The sequence below is a fragment of the Macrotis lagotis genome, chromosome X (assembly GCF_037893015.1).
Source record: "Macrotis lagotis isolate mMagLag1 chromosome X, bilby.v1.9.chrom.fasta, whole genome shotgun sequence".
In the NCBI taxonomy this organism is placed as follows: Eukaryota; Metazoa; Chordata; class Mammalia; order Peramelemorphia; family Peramelidae; genus Macrotis; species Macrotis lagotis.
In genome coordinates this window covers 467668565-467685632 of record NC_133666.1, presented here as the reverse complement: position 1 = coordinate 467685632, position 17068 = coordinate 467668565, and the positions used below count along the sequence as shown (strand labels likewise).

The 17068-nt window shown below is 35.0% G+C and overlaps 1 protein-coding gene across 7 annotated transcripts in view; it reads left to right on the top strand.

The window, feature by feature from the left end:
• Positions 1-17068, top strand: part of PPP4R1 (protein phosphatase 4 regulatory subunit 1) — an 81953-nt gene that overhangs the window by 11111 nt on the left and 53774 nt on the right. For 3 of the 7 annotated variants that reach the window (XM_074208754.1, XM_074208758.1, XM_074208753.1), the window contains 4 exons: positions 7822-7957; positions 10192-10298; positions 13515-13562; positions 15557-15699. In XM_074208754.1, coding sequence (XP_074064855.1) covers positions 7822-7957; positions 10192-10298; positions 13515-13562; positions 15557-15699 — 434 coding nt within the window. Of the gene's footprint in view, positions 1-7821; positions 7958-10191; positions 10299-10325; positions 12518-13514; positions 13563-15556; positions 15700-17068 lie in introns of those variants that run through there. The other 4 variants (XM_074208759.1, XM_074208755.1, XM_074208757.1 and 1 more) reach the window with 3 other exon arrangements.

The following is a 17068-nucleotide window of genomic DNA, read 5'->3' as shown; positions in this document are numbered from 1 at the left end:
CCACAATTTATTAACTACAGTTCAGTCAATGAACGTGCTGATTTACATTGCTTTTATGAATGTCTCAGTATACATAGGACCTTTGTTTCTGTGTCTGACTTTTGTCAACTGATTGCATAGCTGTAAGACTTTGGATCAGGGGTCATGAAAAGGGTTAGCAACTCATTTGACATAATTCCAAATGATTTTTCCAAAGTGATTGTTGTCTTTGCAAAAGCTTTTTAGTTTTATGTATTATATCGTCAAAATTAACCATTTTTCTTCCTGTATCTGTTGCCTTAAAGTATTTCTGGCTTAGTCTACAATATAAACTGAATCTTAGCCCTCTTATAAAGTCCTGTTCAGGAAATAGACATCCTCTACCACCTTTTCCTCCACCACTACCACAGTCCCAAAACCGTCTTGATAACTAGATGAACAGAGGGAAATTGAAGGAATTAGCATTCCCCCCCCCCCCATTCACCTTCATCCCTGAAGGAAATAAGTATTTATTAAGGACCTATTATAGGGGTGGCTAGGCGGCCCAGTGGATAGAGCACCGGCTTTGGAGTCAGGAGTACCTGGGTTCAAATCTGACCTCAGACACTTAATAATTACCTAGCTGTGTGGCCTTGGGCAAGCCACTTAACCCCATTGCCTTACAAAAAAGAAGAAGAAAGAACCTAAAAAAAAAAACCCTATTATAATACCAAGGCAATGGATAGGGATTGGACCCAAAGTTGGCCTCAGACACTGGGCAAGTCACTTAACCCAGTATGTGAGCTCGGAAGGAAATTGGCAAACCACTCCAGTATCTTTGCCAAGAAAACCTCAAAAAGGGTCACAGAGTCAAGAGGGCTGAAAAATTGACTAAACACACAAATCCCTCCTTTGATCTCACAACAACTGATAAAAAGTAGGTACTATTAACATACCTATTTTATAGTTGAAGAAACTGAGGCAAGAAAGTGAAGTGACTTAACCCAAGGTAACAGAACAAATAGTTGATAGTAGTTGTAGGTAAATATTTACTAAGATCCTACTTTGTGCTGAGCTTTCTTGATCCAAATAATTCCTGCCCTCGTGAAACTCAGGATCTCTTTTGGGGGAAGACTATACAAAAAGAAGTTGGAAGTGCCTGAGAGGACTCAGGGAATTAAAACCAAGCAGAGGAACTGATAGCAAATGAAGTTAACTGGAAAGTTCTGAGCTCTCTATTTAAAGGGAGACTTAGAGAGAAGTTTATTGCTTATACCACCCACTCAGTGGGGAAAGGCAACTGAGGGTGTCAAGAATGTATTGAATATCAAAACTGGATTAATTTTCATGCTGATGAGATTTTAGGTGATGAGTTTATCCTAAGGGCATACATGATGTTCCTTGAAACCAAGAAAGAACAGCTGGTAGAAAATGAAAGATCTGAGATAGAATTTGAACTTTGATCTTCCTGGCTTCAGCCTGGGTACTCTATCTACTGAACCAGCTAGCTTCTTCATATCTTTGAAAGGGAAGACAAGGATGCAGAAACAAACAGGAGGGGTAAGGTAGAATGTTTTACCTAGGATTCCATGACTTGAGCTGGAGGGAAACTGCACTTTTACATAGAATCTCATGAGCTGGTCACATGAGATTTGACATCTCAGATATAGCCCACTCAATTAAGAGGGCAAAAAATGGATGGGACTTGCCCCTGTCAAGGCAGGGAAGACCTTTCTGAATCCACAAGTTATACCCCACCTCTCTACCAACCATAAGCTGGAGTCAACAATTGAGTAGTGAGAAACACCTAAATGAACATATAGGTCAATCAAAAGTCAGTAAATGCACTGCCAATCAGCTAAAAATAAAGAAAAGATAGTCTCTTCCCTCAAGGAATTTACCATCCAATGGGGGGCAGGCTTTGCACAAAAGAAGGTTGAAGGGGAAGAGTGTGGATGTAGAAGCAGAGAAGTTCCCAAAGAAGTGTTTTGCAAGGAAGGAAATGTAATAATGTCTGTGCGGAGCTTCCTCCTTGGATGGAGGCTTTGGGAATCAGATTCTAAAATCAGAGGTCCAAATTTTCTTAGCTCTGGGAACTTGGATAACACTCTTACAGGTCAGATCATCTAATACCCTCATTTTACAGACAAGAAAATAAAAGCTTGCATAAGGTCATATAACTTATATGGACATACCATATCTCCCATCACTGCCAGAAAAAGCTAAAGTAATGATGAATAGTAGTGGGGGAGATATGATTAATGGGGAGCAATGTAGTGTTGGGGCAGAGATCATGGGCAGCCTTAGGCACATGACCCATTATTTCAGAATCCCTGAGAACATGGGTAAACTAAAATGCAAGACTTAATGCTGGAAAAGAAGACAGAAGTGAGGATATGTATCCCCTTTCTAGTATCTCTTTTCACTATTGTTTAATAGTTCTTCCCAAGATCTTGATTGTGAAAGTTCTCCTTCCATTGTCCTCTTTAATTTTTTTCTTTGATGTGGTCTTTTTTTATTTAGGTGCTGTAACCATTTGGAATTGTAAGGGAAATTTATGAAGGGACTTCTAATTTTTTCATATTGCAGTTGAAGGAACAAACCTTGGGAGACAAAATTTCCTGCCTGAGTTATAAAAAGTAACTTGGTAGAGCTGGGGATATGAACCCAGGTCCTCTTAGTACAAGTCCAGCATTCTTTCCGTGACAGTACAAATTAGTGTATATTGTGCTGGTCTAAAACAATAAACCTTCTTTCCTCCTTCCCTCCTTCCCTTCCTCTGTCCCCCCCTTATCTTTCTTTTGTGCTCACTCTTTGTCACTTCCTTTATCTTTCTCCCTTTTTCTCTCCTTTCCTTTTTTCCTTTTATCAAAAGTGCTATCAAAGTTCTCTTAGCTGTTCTTGTCTATTAGGGATTTCCTTTGTAAAATATTTTGTGTTTTTGGGTTTTACGGAATATTTGCCTACTATGGAATATTTCTCTACTGAGCATAGCTTGATTTTATCTGTTCACTGAGCTATTTTTTTAAACCAGTAATTATTTATTTCCTCAAATGTTTTTCATTTTATCTACATCTTTGTTTACTCCCAAATATTTTATGCCTTTCAAAGTTATTTTGAATGGGATTTTGCTATAATATGGAAGGGCTAGCAATTTTTGTGAATTTATTTTGCTGTTTTAATCAAACTACTATTCATCAGGTTTTATCAGTTCTTTGATAGTTTTTAAGTAGATATTCATGTTTGCTACGGATATATATATATACATATATATATATAGATATAGATATATATATATATATAGACATGCCTTTTAATTTTTTGTCTAATTGTCATTGTTTATGTTATGTACATTCTCACACATCCATATGCACACATAAATATATTTAATATACTTAAAAATAAAAATAAGATCCTGATGAGAAACAGAAAAGGGCATTTTATTAAATGTTTGCCTCATGTCTAGTTAAGCCTTAATGGTTAATGTGTTGGTTTATTTACTATTTGATTTTTTGAAGATGAGATAGTCTTTTCCAAAAGTTTATTTTGCTCTCCCTAAAAAAGTCCAAATTTCATCTGTATTATTATTATTATTTGAATAGAATAAACCAAGTTCTAATTTTCAGCATTTGCTGATTTTTATGATGTGTAAATGCTTACTGAAAATTTAATAGCTCCTGTACACCATGTTGTTTATTTCCATAATCCAGTCTTTTCAAAGGATAGTCATATATTCAGACCTACTTTTGTCAGTTAAGCAAAATATTAATTAGTAAAACTTCATTAATTGATTGCATAGCTGTTAGATTATAGTGATAGTAAAAAAGTGGAAAGAAAATTTTGAGAGTAGTAAGACCCATTTAAAATTGTGGAATTATCAGTAGAAGAGGAATGTATTAGATTATTTTTAAAAGAATTTTAAGGCAATGGGGTTAAGTGACTTGCCCAAGGTCACACAGCTAGGTAATTACTAAGTGTCTGAGATAGGTTTTGAACTCAGGTTCTCCTGACTCAAAGGCTGGTGCTCTGTCCACTGTGCTAGCTAGCTACCCTCCATGTGTATTAGATTATTGATGGTGACATCTTTCTCTTTTCTCCCACCCTCAGGAGAAAATTCTTCTATATTTTGAAGTAAAATAATAGGAACATTTGAGAAAAAGTGGCAACCCCTAGGTTCTTCGTACAGGATGAAATAAAAGGAGTCCTTGGAATTAAAAAAAATTTAAAAATTTCCTTTGATTAGCTTAGTCTGGGCCATGTAGCTTAGCGAAGAATTTTGTTGGCCTTAGGAAGATCTAGACTGAATCTTGGCTGTTAGTAATACTTGTAAAATGACAAATATATTTGAAATAAGGTCAAATTCCATAATAAATTTACTTTCAAAAATCAAAGAAAAATAGATTTCAACTCATTTGTTCATTAGAACAAAATTATAGGATAATAAGAGCTAATGAGAGAAAACTTTATAACACATTGAAGCATATTTGTCCTGGCATTAGTTTTCCCCCTAAGGTAACCATCAATATTTGTTGAGTTCTCAAAACAAAATAAGACTCTATTTGTCTCTGATTTTTAACTACAATTAAAATAATGCTATCAATAATATTCTGTTCTCCATGACTGATCAAACTTGGCATCTGGCACAAGATGGAAATTTTCCCCTTTAATGTTTGGTGGCTTTTGAAACAATCTAGGAATTCTAAAATTCACTTCTATCACCTCCCAGAATTATTGTGAGAATCACATTTGTAAAATGCTTAGCAAAAGCCTGGCCATAGTGGGCACTTAGTTATTTCCTTCCTTAACTCTTCTTAACACATTTGAGGTTTGCTTGGTAAAGATACTAAAGTGATTGCCATTTTTTTTTTCCAGCTCATTTTATAGATGAGAAAACTTAGACAAGCAGGATAAAATGATTTTCCCAAGGTCACATAGCTAATATCTAAATCCAGATTTGAAGTCAAGAAGATGAAACTTCTTAACTTTAGGCATAGCACTCTACACTATCCACTGTACCACCTGCCTACTGCCATATAAATGCTTGTAAGCAGCTTTAATTATTTAAAACCAAGTTACGTTTGACTACTTTATTAAAAATTTTATTTAGTTAAGGCAGTGGGGTTAGGTGACTTGCCCAAGATCACACAGCTAGGCAATTAACTCTTTGATTACTTCTGAAGGGAAAGTATTAGAGTTCATTCAAATCAATAGTTCAATGACCTAATGGGCATACTAATATAATACTGGTTTATTTATATTATTATATTATTTGCTAGTTATAAAAATATTCTATATACTCTATTACTTATATAGTACTATTACTTTACCTTTGGAAGCATTCAAATGTAACTTGGTTTTAATAAGATAAATTTTGACAGGTTATCATTATTTACTTAACCACATATGATGAGTTCCGTTGATATTTGAAGTGAATTTCCTTGCACTAAAAGTTTATCATTGGTATGTCCTTGCATTATTTCACTTTGTTCAGATTCTTGGAATTAATTGGGTTAGACTTTCATTAAATGTGATCATCTGTGATGATAGCTTACATTTATATAACAGTTTTTGATTCCAAAGTATTTTGAGTTTATTTGATGATCTCAACAACTCTCAGGCAGATGGTTCAAGTATTATTTAATAGATGAGGAAATGGAGGCATAGTAAATTTGTCTACAGTCATTCAGCTAGGAAGTTATCAAAGTGGGAGTTGTGGCCAAATTATTTTTTATCTGAATTTAGATTCAGGACTCTTTCATGGTGAAGGGCTAGGAAAAATGTCTACTGGCCTTACCACAAGTAAATCACATGTGCCTTTTTCACTAAAAATGATCTGCTTTTAGATTTAAAGCATTAACACATTACAAGTCTTCTATTCCTTATGCCTAACAAAATTTTTGAGTCTAGAGAAACTTTTCACAGCAGGATAAGATAAGGGTGTGTGTGTGTGGTGGGGGAGAGGTGGCAATATGAGGAGTGTGGGTGTGTTATTATAACTTCCATAGTGGTTTTTTTTTAAATCTTGGCTAGCATTACAATATTTTGATAAATGGCTAGAAATTGAATGGATGTGTGATTCTGGGTGAATCAATTAACTTCACTTGAGTCTCAGTTTCCTTTTTTACATGAAAAGAAATTTGGATCAGATGGCTTCAAAGGTCTCTTCTAATTTTAAATCTAGTATCCTGTGATTTCTGGTTGGTATTTTGGTGATATATTTTACCTTTTAACAATTGATATAGAATTAGAAAGTACCCAGACAAATATATGGAAGGTATACATTGAATGTTTGTTTTACCTAAGGGAGATAAGAAAAGGTTTTCAAAGAAGGAATTTTATAATCTCTTATTCATTTATAGATAAAATGCCCACTTTAAAAATAGATTTGCTAGATTGTTCTCATAAAACTAAATTTTTGTAATAATAAGATAATGATACTCTTTGGATTATTTATGTATAATAGAATTTTTTATATGGTGACCTTCAGTAAATAAATTTTAGTATTAGATCTGGAATAGTTATTGCCACTCAGGCTTGGTAGCAGTGGGGAGGTAGGAAGATATGAAAATAGAACTAGGGAAACCTAAGCTTCTCTATTTAGGAAGACCCTTTGAGGAATACTGCTTTCCCACATTTGAATTTGAGAGTTGAGTGAAATCGTTATTGTTACTTCACTCATTATAGTATATAATTTTACCACCAAAGGATTTCAGGTTTTTGGATTATGACATCCCAGAGAATTTACTGAGTAAAAGTGAAGGTGAAATAAATGAAAACTCTCTTAACTTTGTGAAGATCTTTACCTTTTAAAGTTAAGTAATATTCTACAATCTGTTAGTTAGAAATCAGGATTCTTCAACAACTCATCTTTCTTGGGTGTATAAATGGACATATGATATTCTAGTTCCCTCCCTTCCCCCATGGTGATTGGGACACAGGTATATGTCAGTATCCTTTTTTAAAAAATTTTATTTAAGGCAATAGGATTAAATGACTTGCCCAAGGTCATACAGCTGGGCAGTTATTAAGTATCTGAGGTCAGATTTGAACTCAGGATCTCCTGACTCCAGGGCTGGTACTCTATCCACTGTGCCACCTAGTTGCCCCGTGACAGTATCCTTTTGTCATTTATTGAATTCAGTAATGTGAGATAAAGAAAAATAAGCTTTGCAATTCTATTTAAATGACTTTATAATGTGAATTTTGTTTTTAAAAATATAATTTTGTTTTTCCTATATTGGTTCAAATAAGGCAGTTATTTATATTCCATTAGTCTTCATTATCTGGAGATTATTTAAAGTAGAATTTTTTCTTTTATTCATCATCCATTTCTCATTCATGAAGGAAAACAAGTTTGGAGAACTTTGGTAGTATAGTGCTTTATTCTTTTTTGCTTATAAAGCTGTGAGTATAGTACCCAGCCTTACTCCTACTTCCAAATTTGTGTACCTTCTATAGGCATGGGAAAGAAATCAGTAATGCATTCCATATTTGATAAATCAACTTGTAGTTTCTTGAATTGTCTTTTAAGTTTTTGTTTTTCCTTCCTTCCTTCCTTCCTTCCTTCCTTCCTTCCTTCCTTCCTTCAAAGGTTTTTGCAAGGCAGTGGGGTTAAGTGGTTTGCCCAAGGCTACACAGCTAGGTAATTGTTAAGTGTCTGAGGCCGGATTCAAACTCAGGTACTCCCGACTCCAGGGCCGCTGCTCTATTCACTGCATCACCTAGCCGCCCCTATTTTTCAGTTACAAGTACCCCAGAAAAAGAAGAAATGATTTTACTGGGGCTTGTCTCAATATTGGCAAAGGGCAAGTTTTAGTTTTAAAGTGCTATGATTATAAGGCATATTTCTGATGTCTCTGATAGTTGGTGTGGATGACTACAGCTCAGAGTCTGATGTGATTATTATACCTTCAGCCCTGGATTTCGTCTCACAAGATGAAATGTTGACTCCATTGGGAAGACTGGACAAGTATGCTGCAAGTGAGAACGTATTTAACAGGTGTGTTTTTTATTGTGCTTCCTTAAGATGTAAATGAATGGGAACTGTTTGGAATATTTAAACTTCATCATTTTAATAGAAAGACCTAATTTATTTATAATCAGAATTTGGTTGTTTGAATAACTATTTAAATGCTTAATTTTAGGCTACTGAATGTTTTGTACTATTACTCTTTAATGTAGATTATTAAATTTTCAAAAGCTTTTAAGTATTTTACCATTATTATCTTGCTAAGACTTCAAAGTTCTTCCTCTTATTAGACATTTTAATTTAAGGGATTATTATCAGGTGGTATTAACCTTTTTTTTTTGTCATAGACTCCTGGCAGTCCAGTGAAGTCTATGAAGTCTTTTTCAAAAATAGTATTTTTAAATGTGTAATAGGATTACAAAGGAAACCAAATATGTTGAAATAGAGATGTAATTTTTTTCCTATTGAAATACTGGATCCCCTGAAATATATTCTTAAACCTCTTTGGATTCTGTAGATCTGAGGTAAGATGAATGATATGTCTTATATAAATTGATAGTGCATATATTGCACTATCTTACCCCTAATAGTGCACTATCCTACCCCCTCCCCCAGGTATCTAAGTAAATACCTAGGCTAAATCTCTTTTTATGTAAGTAATTCTCAGTTATTTGGCTTAGAATCTCCTTTACAGATTATCTCAGCATTTGTATGTTAGAATATGGACTTCAGTGGCCTGTAGTCTAACCTATACCTGAGGAAAATTCCTACTTAAACATATTTAACAAATGGTCATCCAGTCCAGTCTCTGCTGGAAGACCTCAGTGAATTTATTCCAGTTCTTTTTCTCCTCATTTTAAGGCATTCCAGATTTCAAAACACTTGCTGCAAAAATAATAAAACTCATTCTAAAACAAAGTATAAATTACTTCTCTATTTTGTTTACTTATTTACTATATGCTGGCAGTTTTTCAGATTTGAAATTAATTTGACAATTTCTCCTGTTGTCCTTGTGTAACAAATTTGAGGGAGTGACTAAGGTGAAGCTGCTCAGTCATCACAGACAGATAGCAAATTGATTAAATGAATGCGCCCAAGGAATGGTGACTAATGGACCAAGAGTAGTTGTTTGGGGAGGCATCTAGTGGAGGGCCTTAGGGAGATCACTATTATCTTTTAACATTTTATCATTAATTTTGATAAAGGTATGGATGGCATGCTTATTATATTTGCAAATGAGACAAAGTTGAGAGAAATTGCTCACATATTGGATAACATTGTCAGAATACAAAGAAATCTCAGCATTCAAAGTACTGGGCCAAGGCAAATAAGATGAAATTTAATAATGAAATGTAAAGACTTTACAGTAGTTTCTAAAAAAATCACTTGTAACTATAAGATGGGGTAGAATGAGTTAGAGAGCAATTTGCCCCCTGAAAGATCCAGAGATTTTAATCAACATTAGTCAGTGGTATCCCAATGGATTCAGAGAAACTAAGTGGTTTAGGCTGCATTAAGAAAAGCACAGTGTCTAAGATGAAGTTGGTAATAATTCCTCTGCTTTATGTCCTTATTAGATCACATCTCATCTTTGGGAACTTTGTTTTACAAAAGACATTTATAAAAGAGAGGAGATAACATGGTTGTTAAAGGACCTTGACATCCTATGCCTTAGTAGGGTGGGTTGTGGGAAATGGGTAGCTTGGAGAAGATAAAATATTGGGAAGCATAAATTTATCTGCAGCACTACCACTGAGATTATTTGATTTGTTCTAGACTACAGAGAGTAGTGGATGGAAGTGGCAAAGATGCAAATTTAGCCAGCTTAGGAAAAACTTAATACCAGCTAATGTGTAACCCCATCTCTATAATTAAGTTAGAATAAATTTTTTTTTTTTAGGTTTTTGCAAGGCAAATGGGGTTAAGTGGCTTGCCCAAGGCCACACAGCTAGGTAATTATTAATTGTCTGAGACCAGATTTGAACCCAGGTACTCCTGACTCCAGGGCCGGTGCTTTATCCACTATGCCACCTAGCTGCCCCTAAGTTAGAATAATTTCAATAAAAAAATTAGTGTTTATTTAGCAAAATTTATGAAATTGACTTTAGTACTTAATATTTATATAATAAGGTAAATGCTTAAGTATTAAAAAAACGAGAAAAAATTCATTTTTCTAATAGTACTTGAATGTAATTTGGAAGTTGATTTTTTTTTTTAAATCAGTATAGTTTCTGCAATATTAAACAATTTTGTTTTCTACCTAGACAAATGGTGGCCCGAAGCTTGCTTGATACTTTGAAGGAAGTCAGTGATGATGAAAGAGATTGTATTGCTGTATTGGAAAGAGTCAGCAGATTAGCTGATGATTCAGGTATCTGGTTTTGGAAAGTATTTTCAAATTTTTTCATGTGTTTAACATTTTCAGTCAAGTTTGTTGAGTTTATTTGATTTCTCAGTAGCTATTAAAACCTCATTCATGTTTATACTTGTTTTAAAATTCAACCTAATGCAAATAATTGAATCCAGCACTAAAGAAACTTTTCTAGTTATTAGACATAAATGCTTTCTATCTATATACTTTGGATTAATTTTAGAAATACTTTATCAAAATAAATTATTTAGCACTCCTTGGTATTTTTTTCCATAAAATTCCTTAAAATTTGTTTAGTTAAACGATGGATGTTTGAGATGTTGAGATGTTGAATGGGTTTTACTTTAAATAAATCCTAAACAGATCTGAGAGGCAAGATAGGCAAAGGGTGAGGAGGATCTGAAAAGTTTGGGTGAAGAGTTGGACATGGTTGAAACAAGTGATAAATAGAGCAGAATATTTACAGAGCAAAATCTTATAAAGACCATTTTTTCATTTTTAAGCGAAGATATCTCCTTCCATAAGAAGTAATTTCTGGTGCTTTCCCTTCTATGATTATCTTCTGCTATGGTTATTCTCTATAATACTTTATTATATACATGTAAGCTTCTCAAGGGCAAAAATTTTTCCATCTTTTCTTTGTTTGTGTCCCTGGAACAAAACATAGTGCATGGAACATAGTAATGACTTAGTAAATGTTTTCTTAGTTGTTTGATTGATTGTTTAAGGGGTTTTTTGTGCGTGTGTGTTTTTTTTGGGGGGGGGGGTTGGCATTTCCCCTGCCTGAGCACAGGTTCTCCTTCTGACTAAGTTCTCTTTTATCTGCCTTGATTTCCATATTGCAGAAACCATTTTTACTTGATCCTTTTTTTGAATCATTCATTGCCTTTTCCTGAGTCTTTGTTTTCCAAGTGTGATACTTGGATCTAACTGTAGTCTCACAGCCCCTGAGATTTTTGTTGCCTCAAAGCCTTCAGTACCCAGCATAACTAGAAGTAGTCCTTTTGATTTGGGGAAATACAATGGAGGGAAGTTCTTAGAAGAGGAAATATTGAAGGAGATATTTGGAGGAACATAAGGAATCTTAGTTCCCAACAATTTGGGTCTGACAATTACGTAGCCTAGAGTGTTAAAGAATGAGTCAAGGGCTGGATAATTATCTGGAAATCAGATATAATGGAACCTATTTTGCTGATATCAACAAATGAGAAAATGTAGAAAGGGGGGAAAAAACAAGGTCTCTGGACAGAGCACAAGTTATGAGCATGACAAAGTTGATGGTAGCAAAGGAGATTGAAAAGGAATTGTGAGACAGGTAGGGGATAATACAAGGAAAACCCAGAGAAAAGACAGTATTCAGGAGAAGTCAACCATCCTAACAAAAGCATTTTCAGTTGTGTGATGAGGTCGAAAGCCAGAATGCAGAGGGTTTAGAGGAGAATTGATAGTATCCAGTATATATATATCAATATAACTTTGTAGTAAGCTTAGTGTATTTAATGTGAACTTAGTTTTCATAGTTTGTTTCTTCAGAGGGGCATCTGCTTATATAGCATTAACATCTGCTCTCAGCTTAACTCAGTATGGGAGAATGTTATGTTGAAAAATACATATTTTCTGGAAGTTTTATTAGTTATAAGTTCATTTATAAGGTAGTTAGGAAGAAATTAGCATAAGCAGCAACTGTAATTGATCCCTTGTAAAATTCATATTTTGACCCAAATTTCAACATTGGGAAAAAAAGAGGGAAAATTTTGTAGCAGAATTAGAGTTAAAACAAAATTTGAGGGGAATACTCAACTAGTAGGCTGTTAGGAAGTGAGACTAGAGCTCAAACAAGAAGACTGGGCAGGATTTAAATATTTGCTAAGTTTAAAAGATTGGTAGATGGCACTGACACAGGGTCCATGCCTGGGAAGATCTGAGCCTAATAGAGCTAGCACAATGACAACCCCCCCCTGCATGAGGCAGGTGTTCTGACAGCCTCTTCTCTGCCCCTCACTGCACATCTCTGTGATGGATGAATGGATGTTTCATAAAAAATTTATTGTCTTTACTATATGCCAGGAACTGCAGTTCTGTGCTGGAGATAAAAATACAAGCAAACAAGATTTTTCCTGTCCTCAAAGAACTTATGTTCTAATCTTGAAGAAAACATAAGAGGGAATAAGAGGCAGTATGGGGGCAACTGGGATATGGTGGAAGCTTGGCGAGTTAAGGTAAAAGCTCCCCAGTCATAGTCTGGGACAGTCCCAGGAGTAGAGTTCAAGGTTACAAAGGGAAAGAAGGAGAAAGTCTTTACTTAAAACCATAGGTGTTGATGGACTTTCCTAGAGAGACAGATGAGGCTTGAGCTTCAATGTAGTTGAAAGTTAGAGGGTGTTTAGCAAAGAAAATGGATAGTCATTAGAAATGGAGGAAGAGAGCTGGGATAATGGGAGTTGAGGGAAGATGGTTTGAAGAAAACTAATAGTTAAGAGGTCACTATGAATAGATAGAAATGATATCTAAAGAGATCTTTGATAACCTTTTTGAGCAGTTTCATCAGAAAAGGAATTACAGGTGGTTAAGATGTGATTTTGATGAGAAATCATACTTAGAGTGATACTACTGATTGTGACAAAATTCTAGACACCCAGATTCAGTGAATTTTTGATATCCCCTGGTTTCATTTTAATTGTTGGAGTCTTATAGATCCTGGTACAAATTTAATTGTAAACTAAATCTAGCAGTCTAGATTTTTCTTGGAGAGAAATGACGATTAGTAATTGTGTAATATTAATCAAAAGTAGGTTTATATGTCAGCTCTGTTACCTTTGTGAGACTTTAGACAAGTCATTTGTTCCCTCTGGGCCTCAGTTTTCTCATTTGTGAAAGGAGAGGGGGAAAAGACTAGTTAATCTGTATTTTAAATCATTCTGTAATTCTTCCCTCAGTATTGTCAAATTAGGGCTGTATCACAAATAAAAACATGTATGACATAATTTGGAGGTCATTTCCCTCATCCCCTTCAGACTCTTTGCCTTATATTATTAGATCATCTTTAGTCTGAGGATTGGATCTTGTTTCATCTCTGACTAGATAGTCATAGCCATTTATGCTGAGATCTGATTTTCAAAAGGAGTTGGATATCCTATGTAGGGGAAGAAATGTGAGTTGGAAAAATAATTGTGATAGTTTTCTAACAAAAAAACTTTGCTTCATGCTTTTAAGTAGAGCCTGCCCTGCTGCCATGGAAAAATTCAAATGGGGAGATCATTTTAGGTATATTTCAATTTTTAAATATGTTTCATAAAGAGGGGGTGTCATTTAATAGATAATATGGAAACACATGGTCTTGACAGAGTTTTATAATTCGTAGTCCATTCTGATGTGGAAGAAGTCAATAATAGAATTCTCTATGTTATCTTTATAGCTTCATTTGCCCCACTGTCTAGGAACAAATTAAGACTTTGTGGGGTTGGGGGTGGGGGCTTTTTGCAAGGCAAATGGGATTAAGTGGCTTGCTCAAGGCCTCACAGCTAGGTAATTATTAAGTGTCTGAGACCAGATTTGAACTCAGGTATTCCTGTCTCCAGGGCCAATGCCTTATCCACTGCTGCCACCTAGCCGCCCCTAAATTACGATTCTTAAAGCCCTTCTCAACCTGACTTTGAACTCACCTTTTGAGTCTTCTTATATATTACCCTACTTCAAGAACATTCAAAGTGACCTTTTTGTTGTACCCTAAAACACTTCAATTTCCAGATGGGAGTCATTCTGTGACTTTGTGAAGACCATCTCACATGCCTAAAAATGCCCATTTTCCAGCCCCCTTCTACCACCACCATACTTTTTTAGAAACCCTTGTTTCCCTTCAAAACTCATTTTATATATTACTTTCTATGTGAAACTTGCTGATTTCTTTCTATAAAATTACTTTCCATTTATTTTGTGTATACTTTTATGTATACATGTTACTTTCTCTATAAAAGTCACTAACATATTTGATTTGCAACTTATTCATTCTGCTAGTGTAGGATAATGGAAAAAGCTTGGAGATCAAAGATCAAGGTTCAGAACTTCATTCTGCATCTTTGTTAGCTTTGTAGCTGGGCAGTAAATAGAACACTGGCCTGGGAGTCAAGAGGACAGGTGTTCTTGACACTAACTAACTAACTGTGATATCTTGGGCAATTCACTTAAACCTGATTGTCTTGCATCCAGGGCCATCTCCAGTTGTCCTGATTCATGATTGGTCACTGGATCCAGATGGCTCTGGAGGAAAAAGTGAGTCTGGTGAAGTAGCCCAGCACCCTCTCACTCAAATCTGATTCACATGTTTTATGTTATCACCTCCTTGATGTCATGGTCTTGTTCAAGAATGAAATACATTGGGGTGTCTGGGTGACGCAGTGGATAGAGCACCGGCCCTGGAGACAGGAATACCTGAGTTCAGGTCCAGCCTCAGACACTTAATAATTGCCTAGCTGTGTGGCCTTAACCCCTTAAGCCACTTAACTCCATTGCCTTTTTAAAAAAAACTAAAAAAAATGAAGTGTTACCTGTGCAGTCATGAGCAAATAATTTTTCTTTTTTCAACCTCAAACCTACTGTTTACATTATGGGATTGTTGTGAGAAAAGTGATTGGAAAACCATAGAACACTCCATAAATGTGAACTACTGGCCTACATATAAGTATTTAGTCACATTTTTAATTTTCATAATAAAATCAACCTGTATATTACTCAGTTTAGGATTTTAATCTTGATAATCCACTTGTCAGACATTCGAAAATGTGTATCATAAAGTGAAACTTTGATATAATAAAAATAGATCACAAGGATGAAAATAGCCTAAATTTTTTTCTGATTTGCCCTTCCTGACATTTTGTCATTCATTAGCCTCTCAGTTGTAGTCCATCTATCCCCACCCACTCACTTAATCCAAACTACTTTGTCCTTATCCTCTTTCATTTACAATACACACACACACACACACACACACTGTTTAATGGAATTTGAATGGGAAAATTATAAAGAGATGAACCTAGTTAAGGAATTGATTCATTGAAGATTCTTGATAGCATTTAGAATTAATGAGATATACTTTTATTTTCTTAGGCTGTCTTTTTGAAGTCATGGGATCTTTCTAAATACTAGACCAAAGAGAATCAAACCTTAACTTCAAGTTTGAATATATAGTATTGCTGTAAGAATTTTTGTTTCAGTAGAAAATCTTTTGAATTTGTTTATTAACATTTTTATTATTTTAATAGAGCCAACTGTGCGAGCTGAACTGATGGAACAGGTGCCTCATATTGCATTATTTTGTCAAGAAAATCGACCTTCAATCCCATATGCTTTTTCCAAATATTTGCTGCCTATTGTGGTTAGATATCTTGCAGATCAGAATAACCAGGTAAAATTTATATATAAATACTTAACTATTCTTAAAGAGAATATGTTTAGTATGACATGATATTAATGAATCTAAATCTGGGTGGTTTACATTTTCCACCCTTGGGCAGTGTCATAGGCTGACTTCTTTTCTCCCTCAATACTATTCAGTTATGTTTTATGGACATCTTAGACCCATATGGCCAAAACTGAATTCATTATCTTTTCCCCCAAATCCCTTCCCTCTTTCTAACTGCTCTGTTAATGTCAAGGGACCATCATCCTCCTAGTCATCAAGGCTTTCTACCTAAGAATCATTCTTTCACTTCCCACTTGTCACATCCTATCAGTTTTATCTTGGTAACTTCTCTTCTATATGTCCCATCTTTTCTGTGACACAGGATGACATGCCATAGAGTAGTAGGCCTTTATCACCTCATGCCCAGATCATTGCAATAGCCTGCTGGTTGGTCTCCTACCATCAAGCCCATCCTATTTAGGTCCCTCCTTCACTCATGTGTCAAGTAGACCCTCCTGAAAACAGCTCTAATCATGTCAACCCATTCAATTATTGAATAGGATTCAAGAAATTCCAGTGACTCCTTGCTACCTCCAAGATCAAATATAAAATACTCTGCTTAGCATTTCATAACGTGATCCTTTTCTAATTTTATATTTCTTACATCTTGTTCATCCCATGTATCCTGAAACCCTGTAAATAATCTCTTTATTGTTCTTTGTATAAACTATATGTTCTCCCAACTCTTTACATTTTCTGTATTTTCAGTTTTCTTCCTCTACTCTTCCTGGTTTTCCCCTGGCTTCCTTAAAAAGGCAAAAATCTTACTGTTTACAGGAGGCTTTGACTCAGTTGTTCTCAATACTCTTCCCTTTTCACTGTTATTGCCAATTTATCCTGTACATTTCTTTGTACATACCCATTGGACTATGAATTCATTGAGATCAAACTAGTGTTATTTTAGATTTTGGGGGTTGGTTTTGATTTTTCAGCCTTTGTATCCTCATTGCTGTCCACACTGCCTGGCATACTGTTGATGCTCAATAACTGCTTGTTGACATTTTTTCCTCTCTGGTTGCATGATATCTTTTCAAAAAGAACTACTTCATACCTTTAAATAACTGTATAAAACTTCTCGACCTCAACTAAACTGAATCATCTCATATGTAACTCTTTATGGGAACATTGTAACTTACTGTTGTTACAACAAATCTTAGACTGTGATACTTTGAAGTACCCCAGTGGCAAGATTTATTCTTAGCTCTTCTGTGTGTGTGTGTGTGTGTGTGTGTGTGTGTGTGTGCATGCATGTGTTGTGCGTGTGTGTGTGTGTTTGCCAGTTCATGGACATCCCTATAATGACTTATCTTTT